The sequence below is a fragment of the Polyodon spathula genome, chromosome 14 (assembly GCF_017654505.1).
Source record: "Polyodon spathula isolate WHYD16114869_AA chromosome 14, ASM1765450v1, whole genome shotgun sequence".
NCBI classification, from domain to species: Eukaryota; Metazoa; Chordata; class Actinopteri; order Acipenseriformes; family Polyodontidae; genus Polyodon; species Polyodon spathula.
The window spans coordinates 25579191-25601512 of record NC_054547.1 but is presented as its reverse complement, the minus strand read 5'-3'; the positions used below and the strand labels follow the sequence as shown (position 1 = coordinate 25601512).

Sequence of the window (22322 nt, the reverse complement as noted above, 5' to 3'; positions counted from 1 at the left end):
ATTGTTTCGGCCTGAGACCCTTGTTTGACAAAGGAGCGATCACACGCTGATGTGTTGACCCGTGATTATTATTTAAGCGTTGGTTGACAAACAAACCCAGCCAAAATAAAGGAGACTGTTTATTGAACCTCCATTTTCTTGTGCATGTTATTCCCTGAGGTTCTGCACCCAAACTACGTGCACCGGCAAGCACTTTGCCAAACGTGATTGAACCTCTTAAAGCCTTAGCAAGTGGTGAAACTGAGTCACTGCATGGACTTCATTTCAATCTCTTATAAGATTTTAAAAGGTGACCGTCACATAACCTAGTCTGCTGGCTTCTACAGCCAGAGAAGGAGCTCAATAGGACCAATAGCAATCATGGGCGATAAGGATATAATTATGTAATCAATTTAAATGACACAGGCAGCCATCAAAACAGATTTAATCTGGGTTAGTTTGGGTTGAACGGGCCATCACAATCACAAATGATGGACACAAATTGACTTTCCGTAGGAAGACTCCCATACACTTTAATTTTTATTTATCCCATAGCAGTTTGTGCAGTTAGTAATGGAGGACCTGACAACAGGCTAACTTAAAAGATTAACAGACACGTTCATGTTTTTTTTTTTTTAACCTGATTTGAGTAATTAAATAATGTTGGTATTCTTGAACAATTCTTGACTGTTGTGCTAGGAGGAGGGTTTTGGGGTTGTCTGTGCAGCTTATCAAAAAGATAATGCCTTAAAACTGAATATAAATTTCTGTAAATAGTGTCTGTTAAGACATTATTTGTTACTATAAAGGGAACATGAATTTAGAATGGAGACATTACGGAGATAGACCAAACTGGTATCAGACTGTTGTTTTATGGTGAGCTGTGAGAACTGTTATCCCCATGAAGCTGTTTTCTGAAATAGCCCTATATCTCACTATTCCATGGTCCAGACATTACATATTAGCCAACTAATTTGTGTTATCAGAGGCATACTTCAGTAAGAAAGAATGTTTATCCTAAACCCGAGTGTAACTGGTAGTTTTGATTATAGTTTTTGATGAAACACATGACTTTGAGGGGAAAGGTTGACCGGAGTTGATGAGGTATTTGGTATAACTCCCTATTAATGCATGTAACCGCAAGTCTTTTTTTCAGTTCCAGAGGGGGCTCATGGTGGCAAACAACCAGGGGAGGTTGTTTACATTGGGGAGAGTAAACAAACTGGACCGACCACGTCAGCGTCATCTGATGAAATACACGGAAAATTAGACTGAAATGGGAAATATTGTACAAACAGATATTTAACTGAAATTTAAGTGACTGGGGAACACTAGATCTTTATCTGTGATGATTATAAGATTTAACAAGATTTCCAGAGCTCCGAAAACACCACAGGAGCCACGAAGCATAGTGTACCACTGGAGGATATCCTAGCCGGCGGGAAAAGTAAAGGCAAGTATATGCAGTGGCTAATTAATACAGTTTTAAATGGTAAAAGTACTGGTTAAAGTACTGATGGTTTCATAAAATTTCATGACTACAAATGACCTAAAATGCATTTGCATTTTACTGCATTACTCTAAACTTTAAGAATGCTTTCTTAAAAATCCTTCTTAAATATGGTACTAATGGAACAACAATAAGCCATGTGGGTATTTTTCAATTTAATTGTAAGCTTTTAAATACGTGGCCATAATTAATGTGACTGACCTGATTTTATCTCAATGACCCAATGAGTATTCGATGGGGTAGTAACAAAAAAAAACAAATGCGTTTGCTAATACCTGCAAATTGTGGCTGGTGTTGATGATTATTTTTGATTGCTGTTACCTACACTCTACCTATCTCTTCTCTGCATATGCTAAAACCTGTTTAATGGCATGGTGATGAAAACACACAGTGGACTAGTTCATCGTGGATTGACAGGATAACGTTTAGAATTTTATCGGAGGGTTTAACAGCAAAAACCGACACAAGAGCATTCAACCTATCGGGGAGAAGGTGACCATGTACTGGTTGAATAGTGTTAATTATGAGTGTTATTGTTTCGGGACTGACACACCTGTTTTTCTGTCAAGGAAACGTACACACCCTGACTGTGTAGGCGCCCGTTCTCGCTATGGGTAACGACACAGTTGGACTTCCAACCGCTGTGTGTGGGTCTCTCCATGTCTTAGTGAAAGTTACTCATGAGCTCTGCACCAACTACACATGCACACGGTAAGCCACTTTTCCAACAGTGATATGAACCTCTTAAAGCCTTTCGCAATGTACTTCAGAATGAGTCACTGCATGGTACTTACATTTCAATACTCTTATAAGATTTTAAAATTTTACCGTCACATAACCTAGTGCTGGATCAGGACACCGAAGATGTCGGTCTCTTCACTCGAGTTATCCTTAGCATCATGGGCCCGACCTATTCCTATATAATACATGTAATTCCTGTGTCCGTTAAATGTCTAAAATTAGCACCTCAAAAAACCAACTTTCCCGTAGGGTAGTGTTTACTACCTGTGTTTAACTGAAAGGATACATCCTTCTCAGGGTATGTGAAATTAAAATAAATAATGGACACAAACACGTCATTACCTCCTGGGACTATTGTCCGGGATAAATGGTTTCGAATTGTTGCTGTGCAAGTACAATTTTTTTTTTTTAACCTGATATTGATTATAATTTATTTACAAAGCCAGTATGTGCTTTGTTAATGAGGACCCTGACAACGGCTGTCTTTACCAAAGCTTAACAGAACACCGTCGAAATAGTTTGGATCTGATTTGGAGATTTTGAATTATTGAGTTTGGTATTCTGGTAATCAATTCTTGACTGTTACTTAAACTTACTCTGTAAGGGTTTTTGGGTGGGGCTACTTTATCAACCTAGATAATGCCTCTAAAACTGAATAACCATTTCTGTAAATAGTGTTGATACACTTTGACACTCATAGGGAACATGAATTTGACAAAGACTTTATAGACCATAACTGGTATCAGACCGTCTTAATGTATAATCTGTGAGTAAACACAAATAGTCTCCGTATGAAGTAGCCCTCTTTACAAAATAGGATTTTTGGCATAATTGACATATTCGCCAACTAATTTGTGTATCAGTGTGCATAAATCCCTTTCCAAATGTTTTATCCTCAACTTCCATAAACCATATTGGAGGATAATTAATGAAATTGGCGTTCAGAAAAAAGTCAAGGTTCCCCGTACCACCGTATTTCTCCCCTCCAAACAAATGTTGGCCCCGCAAGTCTTGTTTGACCTGACAGGGGCATGGTGGCAAAACAGAGGGGAGGTTTTAATCTGGGGAGACCCTAAACACAAACTGGATGTCAGCGTATCTGATGAAATGACACGGAAACTTAGACTGAAATGGGAAAATATTGTAATAATATTCTAATTGTTCTAAAGGTCTCGCTTTTGTGTGTCCTCTAGAGCTTTTATGTGATTATGACCTCTAGAGGTGGCCCTTTTCCAGAGCGTTCATATACGTCACCGGAGCCACGACGTCAAAGTGTACCATTGGAGGACCATTTCATGACTACCAAGTATTTAGTGCGTATATATTTACTGGATTTTACGTAAAACGAAAACGTAATGGAATTGAAATTCTTCCGAAAGGAATTTTTAGGAAGAATTTATACGCATACAAAAATGACCTTGTTGCATTTTGCTTTGCATTACTTTAACTTTAAGAAGGCTTTCCTTAAAAATCCTGCTTAAATATGGTTACAATGGAACAATAAATAAGCTTGTGGGTATAATCAAATTGTAAGCTTTGTTAATAAACTTAATTAATATCTAAGTGACCCAAATTATGTGATAACCTGATTTTATCTCATGACCCAAATGATTATTTTTGATTGCTGTTACCTACACTCTACCTATCTCTTCTCTGCATATGCTAAAACCTGTTAAATTAATGGCATGGTGATGAAAACACACAGTGGTAAAAGTGGCACAGTGATGAGCATGTCTCAGAATTAAATAGGACAGTGTGACAGAGAGTGAAGGAATCCGAATCAACAATCTCCCTCTCGACCGGTGAGAGCACTGGACAACAGGAACTGCGTGCCTCGTACTGAATGGTTGGGCAGTTCATTCTGGGGGCAGTCGGAAGCCGACCATTCAGGAATCATGGTACCAGGAGTCATCGCCCTAGTACGATAAGTAAAGTTTCAGTCATGAATTAAAGGAGACGTGATTGAACTAGCTATCAGAGGAGGTGGGGCTGTAGGTACTTTAGGGGGACGTGACGTTGTAATCGGTTCCTTTGTTGTGGTTAATGGGAGGAAACAAGGACTGTGGAAATGCAAGTGAAGTGTTGGTTTGTGTTCTAACTGTGTGTGTTTGTCTTCGCCAGACTGTTAAACATGGATCTGGGAGCTGCAGCTTTATGCCAGCGATAAACCCTGACTCCACTGCACCGACACATATACTAGCGTCACCGTTTCCAGCATCGCCCCTGCACTAAGAGCATGCACAGTCCAGAGATGTGTCTGAATTTCGGGACTGCAACCCCTTGGTTTTGACACTGGCAATACCCATAGTTGGGTAGAGTCAGCTTTATTGTTTAACCCTTAGCGTTCCATTTATTCAGCGCTTGTCAACCACGTCAGGTCCAATTTATTTTCACACGCGCAGTTTATTTTACATGCTCTGTTTAAAATATATTTTCTTTATATTTTAAAACAGGTTTTAAAAACCACACATAGCAAAAGGACATCAGCACTGCATCTCCAGCCAAGCCCCAGCTCGTGTTTGCTGTATTTTCCATATACCTCTTCATAGACATGCATACTGATAAATCCTCTCCTGATCACTCGTTTTATCACCAAACTCCTCAATAATGCGATCCAAGTCATTATTTTATTGCTATAAAGCAAATCAGTGATAATGATCTTAGTTATGTCTTTAAAATTTGAGAGTGAGGCAGTGGGATGCAGGTGTGCATGTCCCTACAGCTAAAACCACCTTTAGGGAATGTAAACTAACTAGACTGTTAACAAGGTTTGTTAATACAGTACTCTCCAGCTAAGAGAACACCCCTCAGGAAGCAAGCAAAGTATTCTTATAGCCGAAGTGTTCTCTAAGACGGAGTTAGCCACAAGACACAATATGAATCAATAAATAAATAAATACATACATATTACTTGTCATGACACCCGTGATCAACATGAAATTAACTGAATAAGTAAAAGCAAAATAATAGGCAAGTGTATGTTACTCAGCTATAATAATAAAGTAACAGACAGACTAACGTTAATAAAACTAAAGCAAAACAACAAGTTAAATCGCTATGTACTATGAAATTAGCTGGAAGGTGTGTTTTGGTCTATCACATTGGCAGAGGCAAAAATAATTGCCATTACTTAGGGTTAACGTAACGTTAATAAACTGACTGTCAAACTAAATTAACACAGCACCCCTACACACGTTACAAAATGCAGCAACAATACACAAGACATGCACATTATTTAACAGAATAGTGAAGCAACACCGGAACAGGAAACACCAAATTGTTCAGAGACTTATGTCTGATTCGTTTTTTTTTTCAAGAGCTTGAACAATTTCTTGAAAATTTCTTGAGCTTGAAACTTTGTGTAGCAAGAGAAACAGCGTTGCATTTTGCTGTTTGTTTACATGCCATTTTGTAGCAATGAGGTGCACTCATGGAAATCAGAATACAATTCAATGATAGGATGGTGGTTCTGAAAAGATTTAATAAACCCTCAAGACACTCTCATGATGACAAGTCGCTTTTTTACAAAACAGTACTGTATCAGTTGTGAACGAATCACTGTTGGTGCCAAGGTGGTGTTCTTTTAAGCAAAGTTCCTGTTCCTTTAACTGGAGCATTTACAATGGGAAAAATCTGTTTCATCACAAGGCTGTTCCCTTAGGTGAAGTGTTCCCTTAGGAGGTGTTCTTATATGAGGAGACTACTGTACAAGGTAGAGAAGGACGTCTTCTGGATGAATGTAAAAAAACTGAGCAACCCTGTGGACAGCTTTCAGTAGTTGTTCAGACAGAAATACAAGAGATGAATGAGAATCAGCATTGTCTGACATCTTGGACCTTCATTCATTTTAGTAGCACTTGTCTGCTAAAATGACTAGAATACCATCAGCTTACTGCTGTGAAACCTTATCTATGGAAGTTTGTTTTATTAACAGCTTCAATTATCGGTGCTGGGTGCTGTGACCTACACAGACAATTGCAAACAGACTGCTAATGCAGCCACACACCAGCAGATTTGTACTGCTTGGTACAAGTAGTAGATACTGTATGCCAGTGCCACAATTAGTTTTACAGTGGAAGCTTTTAAACAAAGCTCACTTGCAGTATTCTACTTCTCTGAAACACAAGACTGTACCTTTTTTAATCCAACAGAGGCTTACACAATGAGCACTGTTAAGCTGCAAGCTGCTTCAATACATACTTTGTTTAGTTTAGAAGAACATGGACAGGTGTACACAACATGTGTGCAAACACAGTGTTCAAGTTTTTAATAAAGAAGTTTTGCGGATGCATTCCTAAACATTTTTAATAAACTTTACAATTTAATGCCCATTCAAGTCATAGTCAAAGCCAACTGTGCTGATATGTACAGTAACTGTTGGAAACTACTGACAACATGCTATTGTAATAGGAATTAAGTTTCTTACTATGCTTTGGATATTTGATACCTGACACATTAAGCATGATTAAAGCCACATACAAGACAGGACACCTTGAGATTTATTTTAATTGCACAGATTGCTTCAATTAATAGATTTTTACAGCCCATATATTATCTGTGGATCCTCCAAAACAAGCAGACCAACAGGGTTCATTTTTATTTTCTTAAACATTTTCTGATCCTGTTTCCGATACATTACCCTGAACACTGTAAAATGTACTGTAAACTGTGCATGCATGTAAGGCTCAGCAGATCTTCCAGGATGAAGGTTTACTTCAAACCCCTGCAGTGATATCCTGTCATCGCTTGCTCCTCGGTAAGCAGGGAATCCAATAAACACTGTCTTTCCTCATCAACTACAAAGGCCTTGAGAATCGCCCCATTACAACAGACAGGCTTGCCCCACAAAGGCATGCAAACTATGTGCAGTTCACATGCTGGAGTTATGTCAAATAATATAGATAAGCAGTCTGCTGGTCTGAAGTTTGCTGTACTGGGAGAAATCATCTGTACAGTATAGGTTGAGTGTAATACAATTATGAAAAGAAATGTATATATAAATTCTGAAGTGCAGGAAAAAATATCTGAGTAAGGTTGACATGGCAGGAAACATAGGTTACAGTAGCCCAACATATGTGTTATTATCTTTATTTTATAAAGCACATTAAATAATAAAAGTGTTCATTGGGGGTGCTGCTTTGATTAATACTAACTTTTTATTTATTTATTTATTTATTTTTAATTTAATTGTTGCCCATGCTTTTTACCCCATTGTTCTCCCCAATTTAGAATTGTGTTATTATTTATCCTGGTTCACTGCTGCAACCCCCCAGCGACTTGGGAAACGGTGGATGAAACACACGTCCTCCGAAATGTGTTTCTGCCAAGCCGTCTTTTTTGGCATTGTCGATCCACAGCAAAGCCATCAGACCTATAGTGCTGGAGGACAGCACAGATCTGAATAGCTCCACTGCAGACCCGCAGGCACCCTAACAGGCACAGGGGTTGCTGGTATGCAGTGAACCGTGGATTGCCCTGCTGACTTAAGCCCTCCCTACCTGGGCAGCGCTTGGCCAATTGTGTGCTGCCCCCGGGAACTTCTGGTCACGGTCGGCAATGACATAGCCTGGATTCAAACCTGCGATCTACAGGCTATAGTGCACATCCTGAACTCCACACAGCGCATCTTAACTGGATGTGCCACACGGGAACCCCCAATTAATACTTAAGTATTACATGAGCCTATTGCAGATACCTTCCAGGCAAGCAATATCAGACTGTCACCAATAGATATGGCTACAGCGAAAGCTTCCTTACCACAAGGCATAAATTATGCATAAATAGGTCATATTGATACAGGTAAAACTCGAAGGACGACATACAAACAGACAACCAGAATAATGTCATATTAAAAACAATACACATGTTTTATTTTTTCCCTTTTTACATTTTAATTATCACCTTTAAGACATTTGTTAGAGAACTTATCTGAAACTTATTTTATCTGAGTTTGATTTGTGTGCACTGCAAAATCCTGCAACCCCAGCATCATGTACTTATTATTGACATAGTTATTGGAAACCTTTCAAATATATTCCAACTACACCTATTCTGAACAGCCATCAATAATAATAAAACAGACTAAATGAACTGTATTACCTGAAGAAAGCAGTGTTATCATTGTGTACTTGCATAAACAATGCAAAAATATAATACAGTCACAGGGTACAAAATGAGGGTCCCAGTCCCCAGAGCCTACGGTATGACCCAGGTGGAGGCATGCATGACTGTGAAATTATGCCTATTATTAGTGTTGATCAGACTTGCAATACAGTATGTACATGATTTAGTTTCCATGTACATCTGATGTGATACATGTAATGCAGGGGATATTAAAATTATCTGAAAGGTGGCAACTCTATCTGTAAATTATTCTGCTAGGGTTTACAATAGTATTAAAATGGTGAAAGAGTGATATAGTGCATACATCCCATACATTCTCCCCCATACATCTCTCCTCATACATTCCCGTTACTCTCCAATTACATGCAGTACTCTTAGACACAAAGGTCATCTCTCCATACGGCAATGAGTCACAATCCCAGTGTGCACTGGGGGTAAGTGTTAGTGACACAAATCTGCCCTCTGATGACATTTAATTAACAACAGGCAAGACACACATCAGGGAATTGCCTATGACTTTGATAATTAATTTACTGTATGCAGTCCTATTTCTTTCCTGTTCTACTTTAATTACAAATTGGTGCTCAGCCTGAGTTGTAACTCAAAGTGATTTATGACACATTTACAGGAAACAAAAGCAGTGTTTAATTATTAGGCATGACAGATTATTATGTTTTCATTAGTGTCGATATGCAAAGCAGTCTGGTTCAGAATGGGGATCCCGGAGGATAGTGTTACAAATGGAGTTCAGCAGTCTTAAACTGGGGGATGGATGTGCTCAGGAATGAAACAGATACACTAATAGAGGCAGTTGTTTTGATAGACTGTGCACATTGTCCATCACTCCCTCATAGACTCTTTTAAGGCTTTTAAATGTTGTTATGCTGAACTGATGATGCGCTACAGTGCAGATACCCAAATAGCTCTGAGTCACTTACTGACAAAATGAGCTCCACAGTTATATTGAGGAGAAGGACCTCTACCAGCAAGTCTACCCATTCCAACTCAACAGGACGTACAGCTTAGCAGGGTGGGAAGTAATACCCTGAAGCCCCCATGCTTACAATGAATTAATGCTTCAATGTGAAGACGTCATCAAAAAAGAACACTGAACACTGCTGCAGCTAAGAACAAGGTCGCTGTCATTCTACACAGTACAGCGATTTCAATGACTTTAGACTAGCCAGTATACAAGCTTGAAACAGAAATCAGGGGTTCCGATGTTAAGAGGTATTTACTGTAGTGTTTTAGCATAAAACAGAGAAAAAGCACAGAAGAAAGGTACGTTTCCATGATATCCCTAAGAAATGTTCATGATATTTCAGGCTTTTTTAAAATTAAGAACATAAGAACATAAGAACATAAGAAAGTTTACAAACGAGAGGAGACCATTCGGCCCATCTTGCTTGTTTGGTTGTTAGTACTATACTTGTTGTGTTTGACAGTAATTTACAATATTTTCACTGTACTTCACAAGACTTTTATTGGTTATCCATGCTTTACCTCAGTAACTTGTTATAAGGAAACATGACTGCCTGGTTCTGTCACAATATGTGACAATTCCCTAATCCAGTTATAGGATGTTATTCACCTTTAATTTATTCATATTTAAACTCTAAAAACCGGGTTGCGGGGTATTTTACCAACTGAAAGACACATTAAGACCAAGCTACTTATATTCACATTTGTATTTTTATATTTTGAATAACCAAGCACTTTACTGCCACTCCTTCTGACTGTGAAAATTACTCACAGGTCACTTGAGTTGAAGATATCTGTTGTAAATTGTGCAGGCTGGCATTATTGTTTTTCCTGAACAAGAGATGGATTACACACAACCAGCATGAGCTGAATGTTCTGTGTCTGGCACTCAGACTGTACTCTGTGCCAGGACAGGATTTATCAAGACTTGTGATGATTCAGTCTGCATTGCAGTGCATGACAATATGCCATTTTTATTCAATTTTGATACATTAAAATAGAGGATTGAATATCTGTTTAAAGATAGCTAAAAATGTTAATATTTTCACCAATTGGTCTAATTAATAGCTGCCAAGTAACCAATATGGTGTTTCCAACCGACAAACACAGCGAGGCACTAAATAGCACAGACCTTATGAATAATTTTCTGTGAGAGCAATATCTTCAAAGAAAGGATTTTTAAATATACAAAGGATATTTTCAGTGATAACCAACTATAGACAGTTAAGAACATAAGACAATGATTGTCTGGTTCCAAGTAGCTGATTGATCAAGTTGGGTCTTAAAGGATCATGAAGATTCAGCATCAACAACATGGCTAGGTAACCCATTCCATACTCTCACCACTAAAGTTGTTCCTGAGCATTAGTTTGGCTTAATCCTGTATAGACAATTAAGCATTTACGTTACAAAACCAGTACAGAACATGTGCTGGAAATGTAGATTTGCCACTGCTTAGATCATTAAAATGGACCCCAATGTGTCTCACATTGGAATTCCTTTTGAAATACTAAAACTAGAAAAACTATATATATACTTATGCAACATACATGAGCATAGCTGACACTGTAGGAAGCTGTGTGGGCCAGTGGTTAGAAAAACTGGCTTGTAACCAGGAAGTCTACAGTTCAAATCCCAGCTCAGCCGCTGACTTATTGTGTGAACCTAACCAAATTACAATTCACCTTGAATAAAGGTGTCTGCTAAATAATAATGTATGCAATAAGTTAACATTTTAAACACAAAAACTGTATTTCTTATGTGTGTAAAAGTATAATTTGTGAACTCTGCCACAGTATAGAGATGCTTGTGTTTAAGAGCTAAAAACCTCAATAAAAACAGATTTGGTCAATGGTCAATTGAGGCTAACTGTCTGTTTAATAAGGCAAAAATGGCATGATAATAATAATAATAAGCAGCTGACATGATTAAGTGATGAAGTCACTCCTCTGCAAATGAGTTAATGATGCCATGCGGCTGACATTATTGAGCAATATGTAGTCACACAGTGGCATAGACTCTCCAGCCTTTAATGAGTTATGTGCTTTATCGCTCTTTCCACCAGGAGTCAGGAGAATTTTTCCAATCCAATTCATCTGAGGAAATACAGAAACAAAATGTGAAGTGCACAGTGGCCTTTTATCTGCCTTTCCACAATACAGCTGATGATGCGGCTGTCTGCTTTCAGCTGGAAGATTTTTTGATAAAGACCCAGTTGGCCTATCCCACTACAAAGAGTATTTTTTTTTTATATCCAAAAGGTGACCATGAACTGCATTATAGGTCCTGCATATGCAAGTCCATTTCAGTAGACCTAAACCATGATGCTGAAAGCAGCTGACAGAAAACACACATTTAAAAATACATATTTTTCATGATACTGGACAATGTCTGGCCAAAGTTTAAACTCAAAATAAAGGCTGTTTTTTGGAGTTTTGTAAACTTTCTTGACATGCTTGTCCTCATAAATGTGTTAGAAAATGGGTTATGTGCCCACTTGACTGTAGAACCAATGCATGAATGGAAATGTCTTCTGGTTTCCAATAGCACACTACAACTGTATCCAACTGAGTATCTCATGAAAAAAGTCTTTTGTACAATTTTCCGACTGTCTTACAAAGTGTCAAACAAGCAGATGTGCTGTGCTGCTACACAGGCAGTTATCCTGTACAAAATATTTGAAATATTAAACAAGTCTCAATGGAAACCCAGAGGTGCACGGACACTTTAATATTCTGCTAGAATTAGCCTGACAGCTCCTGTTGAACATCAAGGAGTCAGAAACAAACAGGAATTCATATCATCAATGGAAGATTCTAGGGAGGTATGCAGGGAATGTAACAGCTACAACTAAAGAGTATAGTGAGGCAGAAGAGAGGGAAAACAGGTATATCACCAACCATTGGTATCTTAACTTAATCCTTAATTTAATTTAATACTTAATATATATTTAGATATCTTCACCACAGTCATATACTTTTGAAAGGCATGGATCAGATGGATTATGAAGTACTCAGTCTGATTTTTCAGATCGTAATTCATAGACCAAAAACTGTGCTAGTAATATATGGCAATCTTTTGTCTGTTGTCATAATAATTCACTTTGTTTCCTATTTTACTTGCTTTGTGAATAGAATACTTGAATTGTCTGTTGTGTTGTAAAATAATTTTGCATAAACTAATACAGTATATATGACGATATATGAATCATCAGGTTAATGCACACTGTAGAGCTTTGTTTTACATTATAGAAATCCACTGCCTTGCTGCCAGTTGCTCTACAGAGAAACATGAGCTTGTTGGCAATCTGACTCCCCTTAGAGTACTTAAACTGTTCTGAACCCACAGCCTCCCCAAACTAGATCCGACTGCTCCCCTCTGCTCAGAGAATCAGAAACTACTAGCTTTTCTCAACAACTGAATATATGCTCTAAAAGGCTGAACATTTCTGTAAAGTCAACTGGACTAAAACTAGGTTTAGCTACCTGGAGTGGTATTACAGTTATATATTCATGATGCCCATTTATAGAGAAAGAATCCAGCATCTAGTGTAATGGAATAGTAAGACTTCTACATCCTTTTGGGATCTCTGGCGGTGAATAATACTGGATATTTTTCTTTTAATTAATATTGAAAAGATATGTATTAATTTAGGAGATGATTTGATAAACCCACTGCATACCACATCAGCTCTAAGTGATCTAAATAGAGAATAGAGTGCTAAATAATCACCTTGGTTATTAAGAGGGTTAGTGGTTCGTGTTTATTTTCTACTTCAAAATCGATAAGGATAACTTACATTTATATGCATTTTTCTGCATTGGTATATTTTATCAGAAGCCTCTATTTTAGTTACAGATGCTCTTTACACCTTCTACAATAGGCTCAATTTAAAGCCATAGCCTTAGCCATTAGCGTTTAGACTCAAAATTGATTAGGACCAAAAACAATGGCCAGTTAAGAATATACTGTTTACAGTATTACAAGACATTACAACCCCAACAGCTTGCATTACTCCACTTCCTGCTTAGTTTTCAACCATTAACTTTGTTCTGTATTTCTTAAATGCTAATTGTCTAACCAAATAGCCATCTCTGTTTTAGAATGAAAGAGCTACCATGTTTTTGCTTTGTGCATGCTTTGATTATGCAGATTCTCTATGGATTCTCTATGTATTCCTGCGTATTCTTCTCTTGCTGAATAGGCTTGATAGAAGAGCAGCCAAGTTAGCTCTGGGGTATTTTTTTTCAGAAATGGAACCTGTTTAAGTCTCTTTTTCTTTTTATTTACCATTGGAAATGCAGAGGCATTGTTTCCTTTTATTTAGAAAGGACAGGCTGAGGGGAAATACAGTTTATGAGATCATTCTTTTCTCTATTTCACCTACTGAGACTGTAAGCCAGGTGGTCTACATTTCTTGGCTGCAGGCCCCCCATCACATCCCTTACAACAGCTTACAATGGTAAATTTGCACAGTACTTTTTGCAGTTTTCTCATGCTGTTTCTCATAGTACGCACTTGCAACATGGTTTGTCGTGCTTTTAATATCTTACCTTTCCTCTTTACAGTGCTTACCTATGCTTTACAATGCTTTCACTATGTTTGATCATAACTTTTTAGTATTTTTACTTTAGTTTATAAGGGATCAGGCATCTTGACTGAGGATCAATCACTACAATCACTCAAGTTTCTTTTACATTCATTGTTTTGCTGCAGTTTGTTGTGAGCCTTCTTGGCCAGTTCACAGTTGAAAATGAGAACCTGGACAACCAGGTGCTGCAGGTAAAGGTATTGGTGGCTCAGCCTGGTGTTCGGAGGGAGGTACAATGTGCTATCTTTGGATGAAACATTAACCTCTTTGCTTAGTGGACAGGGTTTTGAAGCTATTCCTGGTGTCCTGACTAAATCCCAATATAATAAGTCAATAAAATTCTTTAATTATCCAAATACTGCCTGCCACTGTTCCCAAGGTCACCACTGTCAATGAGAAAATATTATCCCTTGTTTACACCTAGTTTAACAAGTATGCCATTGACATACAACTCATGTAATGTAAAATACAGATTTATATCAGGACCTTGAAAAAGCAGATCCCTATAGCCTACATCTAATCTTGCACCCCGCATTCACATCTCAGACATACAGACATCTGGACAGATGCCTCCATTTATACTACTCTCAGATTTGTATACTCTTAATAACTTGAATTAAGAATGTCCTAACCAAAGTTCATCACAAATGAATAAACACTTCTATAAATATATTTAAAAAAGTAAGACAACTTTGAAAACATGCAGTAAGTTAACCACACTTATAAGAACTTCACAGTCCAGCCAGCTGTAAATAAAGAGCCTGTGGCACCAGAATTTAGCACTCAGAATTTAGCAATGTGGAAAGTCTAAAAGCAGCAAAGGTGAACTGGGAAATATACTGGGTATTCTGTCACAATGCCAAACCTTAAACCAAAAAAAAAAAAAAACTGCCCCTGCTTTCTCTTACAGGTCAAATCAAATAAACACGCTGCTTTCTTCCATTTCTGAATGTGACCTGTCACGCAACCTTTGCCCCCCATTCAAACCTTAAAAAGGTCAGCTTGTAAATTGTGAAATCAATAGAAAATGTATAAATTCCATTTATTAGACCAATGTCACATAAACACACTCCTGTAGCTGTAGTATGTGTAATACTTAAAACTACTGGTATGTTGCCTAAGGCATATTAATCTAAATTAAATACTGTCAGTATTTGCTATGTATTGAGCTCAGATAATACTCAGCAATACTGAAGTCTGTGCCACCACCTTTTCATGCTAATCTGGGGGTTATTGATACATTTTGGCTGTGCATTAAAGGTGTGATAAACTATCAAAAGGGCAAAGTGATGTAACTGCAGTTTCTCTTAGTAGTACTTTACTATGATACACCACAAGTCACTTCCAATACATTAGCGATATAATGGCTTAGTCACTCAGCTGGCGACTGTCATGCAATGATTAAGATTTGTTTTGTTTTCCCAACAAATCAACATTACAAAACCCTTATTACTGCAATGTTGGAAGGGTTTGTCACAATCCATTAAAGTCAATTTATTAATGTTTTCCAATTCAACTTGGATTTGAATGTTACTGTCTGAAAGCCTGACAGAAGCAATTAATATCATAATACAAAATAAGGAACCATGTCCAACCAAATTCTGCATGCTTTCAAAAATGAAAAACTGTATAGTATTTGCTGTGCCATACTAAATGCAATCGTCCACTGTATAAAATCTCTGATATGAGGAACTCATTTAAGTAGCCCCCAGGGTAGCTTGGCTGATACAATGTTACAAGCATACATCATGCCCCAAAGCAAAAGAACATGGAAAAACATCGGAAAGTAATAATGACCAAATTGGATGGTGTTTTTGTTTACCACAATACATCTTTTCACTGGATTATGGAAATATTCAGCATTTCTATTAAGAATAAAGAAGCATCCTTTAAAATAATTAAATAATAATGCCTCAGCATTCCCCTATTTGGCCCCAAATTTAGACCCCATTTTGAAATCAAAGGTAAACACACATTGTGCTACAGGGTCCCAATTCCCACCTGAATGGCTTGTCAAACACAATCAGCAAACCACCAGACAGAGGATGGTAAAGGTTAATAACGTTGCTATTCCCCAACAAAATACAGAGTGCCTATGTAACAGTGAGCATCTTAACCACTGTACAAAACAGTTATAATAAGAAGAATTACAGTTTTGTTATTCATGAATGTGTGTTTTGTTTTACAAGAAAGTTATATCAGTTAAGCAGAAAAAATAAAACAGTGTGTACTGTAAACAAGTCACTCTTAACTTATCTTTGAATTTCAGCAGTAGTGTATTTTTATTTATTTTATATTGGGAAACTTTTTTTTTTTTTTAAGTAATTTTCATTTTAACAAGTTAGCACTTCCAAAAATGATACTCAATGTACCAAGATCGATGGCAGTTCTGCTTTCCTAACCACTGCTTATAAAACTGTACCAGTGTTTAGTAACCCTTTTTCACAACAAAATAAACCCTATAAAACATGCCAAAAACATTAAAAAAACAACTATGAAAGAAAACCTAAAACCTGTATTCCTTCCCATCCACTTTTCCATGTCAGTCAGCCACTAAAAAGTGACTAGCGGAGCTCATACAGATTACAATGTTATCCCTTGTTGCTTATTGCTTCCCCATAAGGTCAGTAGGAGTAGCAGTAAAGGATGCTGTGCTCTTACCAGTAACAGAATGCAGGCTCTCCAGGCTCCAGTACCTGGACAGGACTCCCCTAATTCCCCCGACACCTCCTCCTCCTCCTCCCACCCCGCTGCTGTCCGAGTCGGAGCCGGGAGACAGTCCTGAGCTGCCACTGCTGCTGCAGCTCCTTCCCGTGTGGGGACCACTCCCCTCTGCACACTGCTGGGTCCTCATGAGTCGAGAACCAGGGGAGATGCTCTTGTCGGTGATGGTGTTTTATACAGCTACAGCAGGCAGGCTCCTCAGAGTGGTACCTGGTACAACTGTCTAGTGACTGACTAATTGACTGACTAACTGACTGACTGGAGCTTAGCCTTCATTGCTCACCGGCTCTGCTGCCTTGCCTGCACACACACACACACACACACACACACACACACACTCACTGACATCACTGGGGGTCCTCTAAGGGGGGACTCACTCTCACTGCTTTTTCAATGATGCTAACAGCTGCGGGAGCTGTGAGATTGAAAGCAGCACCCCCCTGTTCACACCCCAACCCAATTCCCTACCTCCCAGATATTCATACAGCAAAAAAGCAACATCATAAAGCAAGGGTTGCCTAATAAGAGGAGCTGAAATTGTATAACTCTGTAAAACAGCTTTAATTGAAGTTTCTCACTAACAGCTGGTAGTCGTACTGACAACATTTCTGAGGAGCCAGATTGTACAGTATGGTATAAATCCTATTCATTTTAATTTATTTATATCTGTGTTGTTAAGAAACAGTTTTCTTATTTTATGAGCTGGTTTGAATATGTGTATATGGTTTCAAAATGATGAGGGAAATGCCTATTGTTATGACACATGAAAAACCACATCAATCTATGTACTACCAACATAGAACTACTCGGTGGGATACCCTTTTTCTACAGTATTTTACCTCAGAAAATGTACAGTTTTTGTTTTGCATTTAAGATGTGTAAAGCTTTTGTAACATTTTTTATTTTTTTTTTACATTTTTTTTTTTACTAGTGAAAATGTAATTTTCCTGATGCTGGAATAATGATGGAAACAACTCTGAAACTCTGATGATATTGGTATATTATCTAGAAGACAGATCTAAATACTGTATACTAAATACGTAAGCATTACACAATACAGCTCATTGCGCATAAGGTCTGCCAAGCCTACGGTAATGAACTACTTCCACAAGCCGGTCAGAAAAATCATGGTGATTCAGGTTGCAGTGTGGGACCACTCAGCCAGCAGCAACACAACAGGGCTTCTGTCTTATGCTATTCATTTCCAAGGTATCGGTTCCTAATATTTCCATCTGAGATTCTGGAAGTCAGATTCATCAAGTTGAAGTGGATAACTAAAGTTAAAGTGAATAAAATATTAGGGGCTTTATTTTGAAGCAAGGGCAAAGGGGGATTTTCTGAAAGAAGACCAAAAAAAAGTATACAGTCAAACAAGCAAAATAAAAACAAGTGTTGCAGAAGGGGTTAAGTTCTGAGGTGTTTCTTGTTTTTTAATGGTTAAATTGCTTTAGTTCCTCTCAGGAAACCTGCTTTTGCCTTTGCACTTGCATCACAATAGGGCCCTGTGTATTTTGATAATACACTTGCTATTTGCTGTTGCTTCCTTGTGAGGTAAATTTATTTTCGTAGCTTCATTTTAAAATAAATCCAGTACAGTTAAAGTTGTGAAATTTGTCTGGGAAACTACAAAGATGCAATACACAGTATAAACAATACGCAATTTAATTATATATTGCCTATATCATTCTGGTCTTTTACTTCTTGAAATTTTGTCCCAACATTGTGCACAGGTTTGTCCTAGATGGGATGGGGTTTTTCCCAGTCTCGGACCAGTGAAAATACTGCACTACACAACAGCTGTGGTAGACTTGACACCAGCGAGCTATACAGTAAGCAGGAACAGACTGGCAAAGCAGACACAAAACATGCACCATCAAAACACTGGGCAAATACCTTAAATTGTGATCACTGACAGCACTGAATAAAATCCTCTGAAATCTTCTCTGAAGAAACCTGATAACATCACTCATGCAGTAATTATAAACAAAACATAATGGCATATTGTACTTTAATATGTATCTAGGAATCACTTATTTTCAACGCGTTTCATCCATTCCTTAATCAACTACTACTTTTTGAAAGAAGAAAAATGTTAATGTTACTAAATAAGATTGTAAACACACTGAAAGTGCTTAAGAGGACTTGAAATAAATAACTTAGTTGTTGGTTCTAGTTTTGTAAAATTAACAGGCGTTTCAGTTAACTTTAAAATATAGTCCTATAGATCCAAAACACAACTCTCAATTTGCACTCGGTTTCTATTCCTTTTCAGTATTACAACATCAGTTACCACTGGGCAAGTCACTGAACCTTGTTATTAAGGGTGTTTACTTAAACAAAACCCTTTGAAAGGTCTCCCATAGTAAAAGCTCAGAAACACGTAATAAAGCATAATGAAAGCATGGTAAAGTATTGTAAAGACCAGCGTGGTATGGTAAAGCATATTAAAAAAAAAAAAAAAAAAAAAAACATGGCAAACATGGCAAACAACAGGAAAAGCATTGTAAAACTGCATAGATACTATGCACAAATAGTGTGGTAAACTTTCCTTGTGTTTTATGTTGAATCTTATAATTCTTGTGATGACCATTACTGTGAATTTACAAACCTTGTGAAACCAACACACCAAAATTATCAATACAGTCAAACCTACCGTACCTAATATCACCACTCATTATCATCATGTTGAAATACCCCAGCCAGAATATAACAGGAGTCAATGGAGACAAGTTCCTGATTATATCACTTTGGCTATTGTCACACTCTATTTAATATCACTCAGTCATTTGCAACTGATTTCTACCCCACTCAATATTCCTTTAAGAAATAAAAGCATACATGTAAGTTGCTGTGCACAATATGAAACACAGTAGCACAATATAGCATACAAAACAGTGCAATGTTTAGAGCTTCCATATATTCTGAATTATTGCAATGTGCTGTGCATGTATAGTGTAGTAAACTCTATATGGTAAATACATTGTATTCATTGGAATTAATGTAACACATGAACAAGGTAGAAATATCTGTTATATCAACACCATAGCATATTATATAAGCAACTATGAAGTGTAAAAAATACTTGTTAAAAATAAAGGTAAATCACAGTAAATCTGTTTTTCTTTAACTAAGTGGTCACTTGATCTCACCAACTGTTAAGCAGTCACCTGTCCTAAGCAGTCACAAATGCCCAGCCCCCTTTGGGGACCAGGTTTCTCTGTACAGATGCAATAGGTTTTACACAATCGTTAATAATATAATAATTTTATATTCAATGCAGTATGAAAAAGCAAATACAATAAATTAGATTTAATTACTTAAATTTCTTCTATTTATAACAGAAAACTCAATACATTTTAAAGTGATTTTTTAGGCCCATTAACAAGTGTCATTTTTTTTAACCTTTCAGAACACATAAACCCGACAGTCCACAGTAAATTAGGAAATATGATTCTTTGATGAGAATAAAGAGATCGCTTACCTCCAATACAAAGCCAGCATAGCTGTGTTTGTAAATACTGTGCATGTCGAGTCAGAATGGTTCTGCAATTCCTTCAAATGATATTAACATAAAGATGCAAAAGGAATGTTCAAAACATTCCTAATGATTTATTCATGGCTGGTACAATTTAGTCTGCTTCGCGTGGGCTAGGCTTTATTCAACAAAATGAATGTTTTCATTCTATTCTTGCAATTACAACTACCTCAAATACAGTACTCAGGCTTGGCTGAAAACAGTTGATTAAATTGTATATGAACAAAATTTACGAACAAGGCCATTCAGCTCATCTATGCTTGTCCGTTCCTTAGTAGCTGATAGATCTCGAAACTTTGTCATTCTGGATCCCAGTGATTCTGCCTCAACAACATGATTAGGTGAGCCATTCCACCCTTCACCACTCTTTATTTGACGGTGTCTCCTACCCTCTACCCTAAGTCCATTGCCACTTAATTTTCAACTGTGTCCTCTGGTCCTGGTTTCTGTGGAGCACTTAAAGTAATTAGTTAGGGTTAACTTTGTCAACTTATTTACAGATTTTAAAGACTTCGATCAAGTCCCCTTAATTCTTCTTTCATAGTTTCTCATGCCGTTATTTATGTAAAATGCTAGAACAAAAACATAAAGAGAATTTCGATTAATTCTGTGGTGTTCCGCCTGAATTTTGAACCTGTGACATGTTATTGTAATTCATACACATTTCTGGCCATTATTAAAATGTGTTACATAATACAGCACTCCTGCCTCTATGACCGTACAAAAAATACAATGCACTAACTGCATGCACTCTGAGCTGTATATGAACTGGCTTGTGACTCATCACTTGTCTGATGTAAAGGTTTCTAATCACTATGAAGTTTAACTTGAAGAGCATACTGTAGCACTTTGAAATGTTCGGAAACCTCTACCCTAGTTTGATACAAAAATGTCCGTTTTGTGGCAAGCCATTGAGGAGGTCTACTGTTGATGCTTTTGGAGTAAAAACAATGGGGATTTAGAAGAATATACAGTATTAAGAATCTGCATTTGCTGAAAAAGCCTGTTTCTGACAGCTTTTATACAATATCAAATGGCTTCATACAATGGTAGCTTGTCGTATGGTGAAAGGTTTAAAGCAAATGAACCAGGCATAGTTTGGCACCACATAAAACACATGGTACACTACAGACTTAGGCAAATGATATGGAAAGGATCACTCTGTTAGCTTTTTAATTCAAAGTTGGTTCTGTAAAGCATCAGAACAGCCTGCAAAGTTTATGAGAAATGCACTATGTTACCTTTCTGTGTCCCTTGTTACCCGTATTGCAGCGTTGTTTTTAAACACATTATTTACACAACATAAATCGCTAAGGATCACAGTGTAGCCAGATCATGCTCCCTTCTACAACAATTCTGGTTTTCTGTTCCCACAATACTCATTTCAATCAGCGCAGCAGCATCGTTGCAGGAGGGAGCGTAAACTGGACACATTAAGATATTTAAAAGAAAAATCATTTTTCTCCTAGCGAACGTTCCAGAGAAAAAAATAAAATAAATTCACTAGTTGATTTACCTATGAATAAAAAAAAAAAAAAATCTAAACAACTGGGAATACAGTTTGTTGAAAATAATTGCTGCCATATTGACAACACAGGGTACAGCAATAGTAAAGTAATAAGTTTCTTATAAACACTGCAGGGGGGTTTATAACACTTCAAAAGGACATGGAGCTAACAAAGTCATTCCAGTACATCTTATCTAACATGTATTCAAATGTTATCACTACAGCTTAACAAAAGCATCAATAGAAAAAAGCTAACTCTGTAAAAGTAGTAGCATAAACACGCAACATTGTAGAAACTACACTGAACAAAAATATAAACGCAACATGCAATAATTTCAAAGATTTTACTGAGTTACAGTTCATATAAGGAAATCAGTTAATTGAAATAAATTCATTAGGCCCTAATCTATGGATTTCACATGACTGGGAATACAGATATGCATCTGTTGGTCACAGACACCTTAAAAAAAAAGAAAGAGGGATGGATGGATCAGAAAACCAGTCAATATCTGTAGTGACCGCTATTTGCCTCATGCAGCGCGACACATCTCCTTCGCATAGAGTTGATCAGGCTGTTGATTGTGGCCTGTGGAATGTTGCCACACTCCTCTTCAATGGCTGTGCGAAGTTG

At 37.4% G+C, this 22322-nt stretch overlaps 1 protein-coding gene across 6 annotated transcripts in view; it reads right to left on the bottom strand.

Annotated features, from left to right (window-relative positions):
* LOC121327429 (rho guanine nucleotide exchange factor 4-like) overlaps positions 1–22322 on the bottom strand; it is a 195385-nt gene that overhangs the window by 36769 nt on the left and 136294 nt on the right. The window contains exon 1 of one of the 6 annotated variants that reach the window (XM_041271499.1): positions 16587–16966. The exons of the other annotated variants lie outside the window; for them this stretch is intronic. Coding sequence (XP_041127433.1) covers positions 16587–16779 — 193 coding nt within the window. The 5' untranslated portion in view covers positions 16780–16966. Of the gene's footprint in view, positions 1–16586; positions 16967–22322 lie in introns of those variants that run through there. 6 annotated transcript variants of the gene reach the window in all.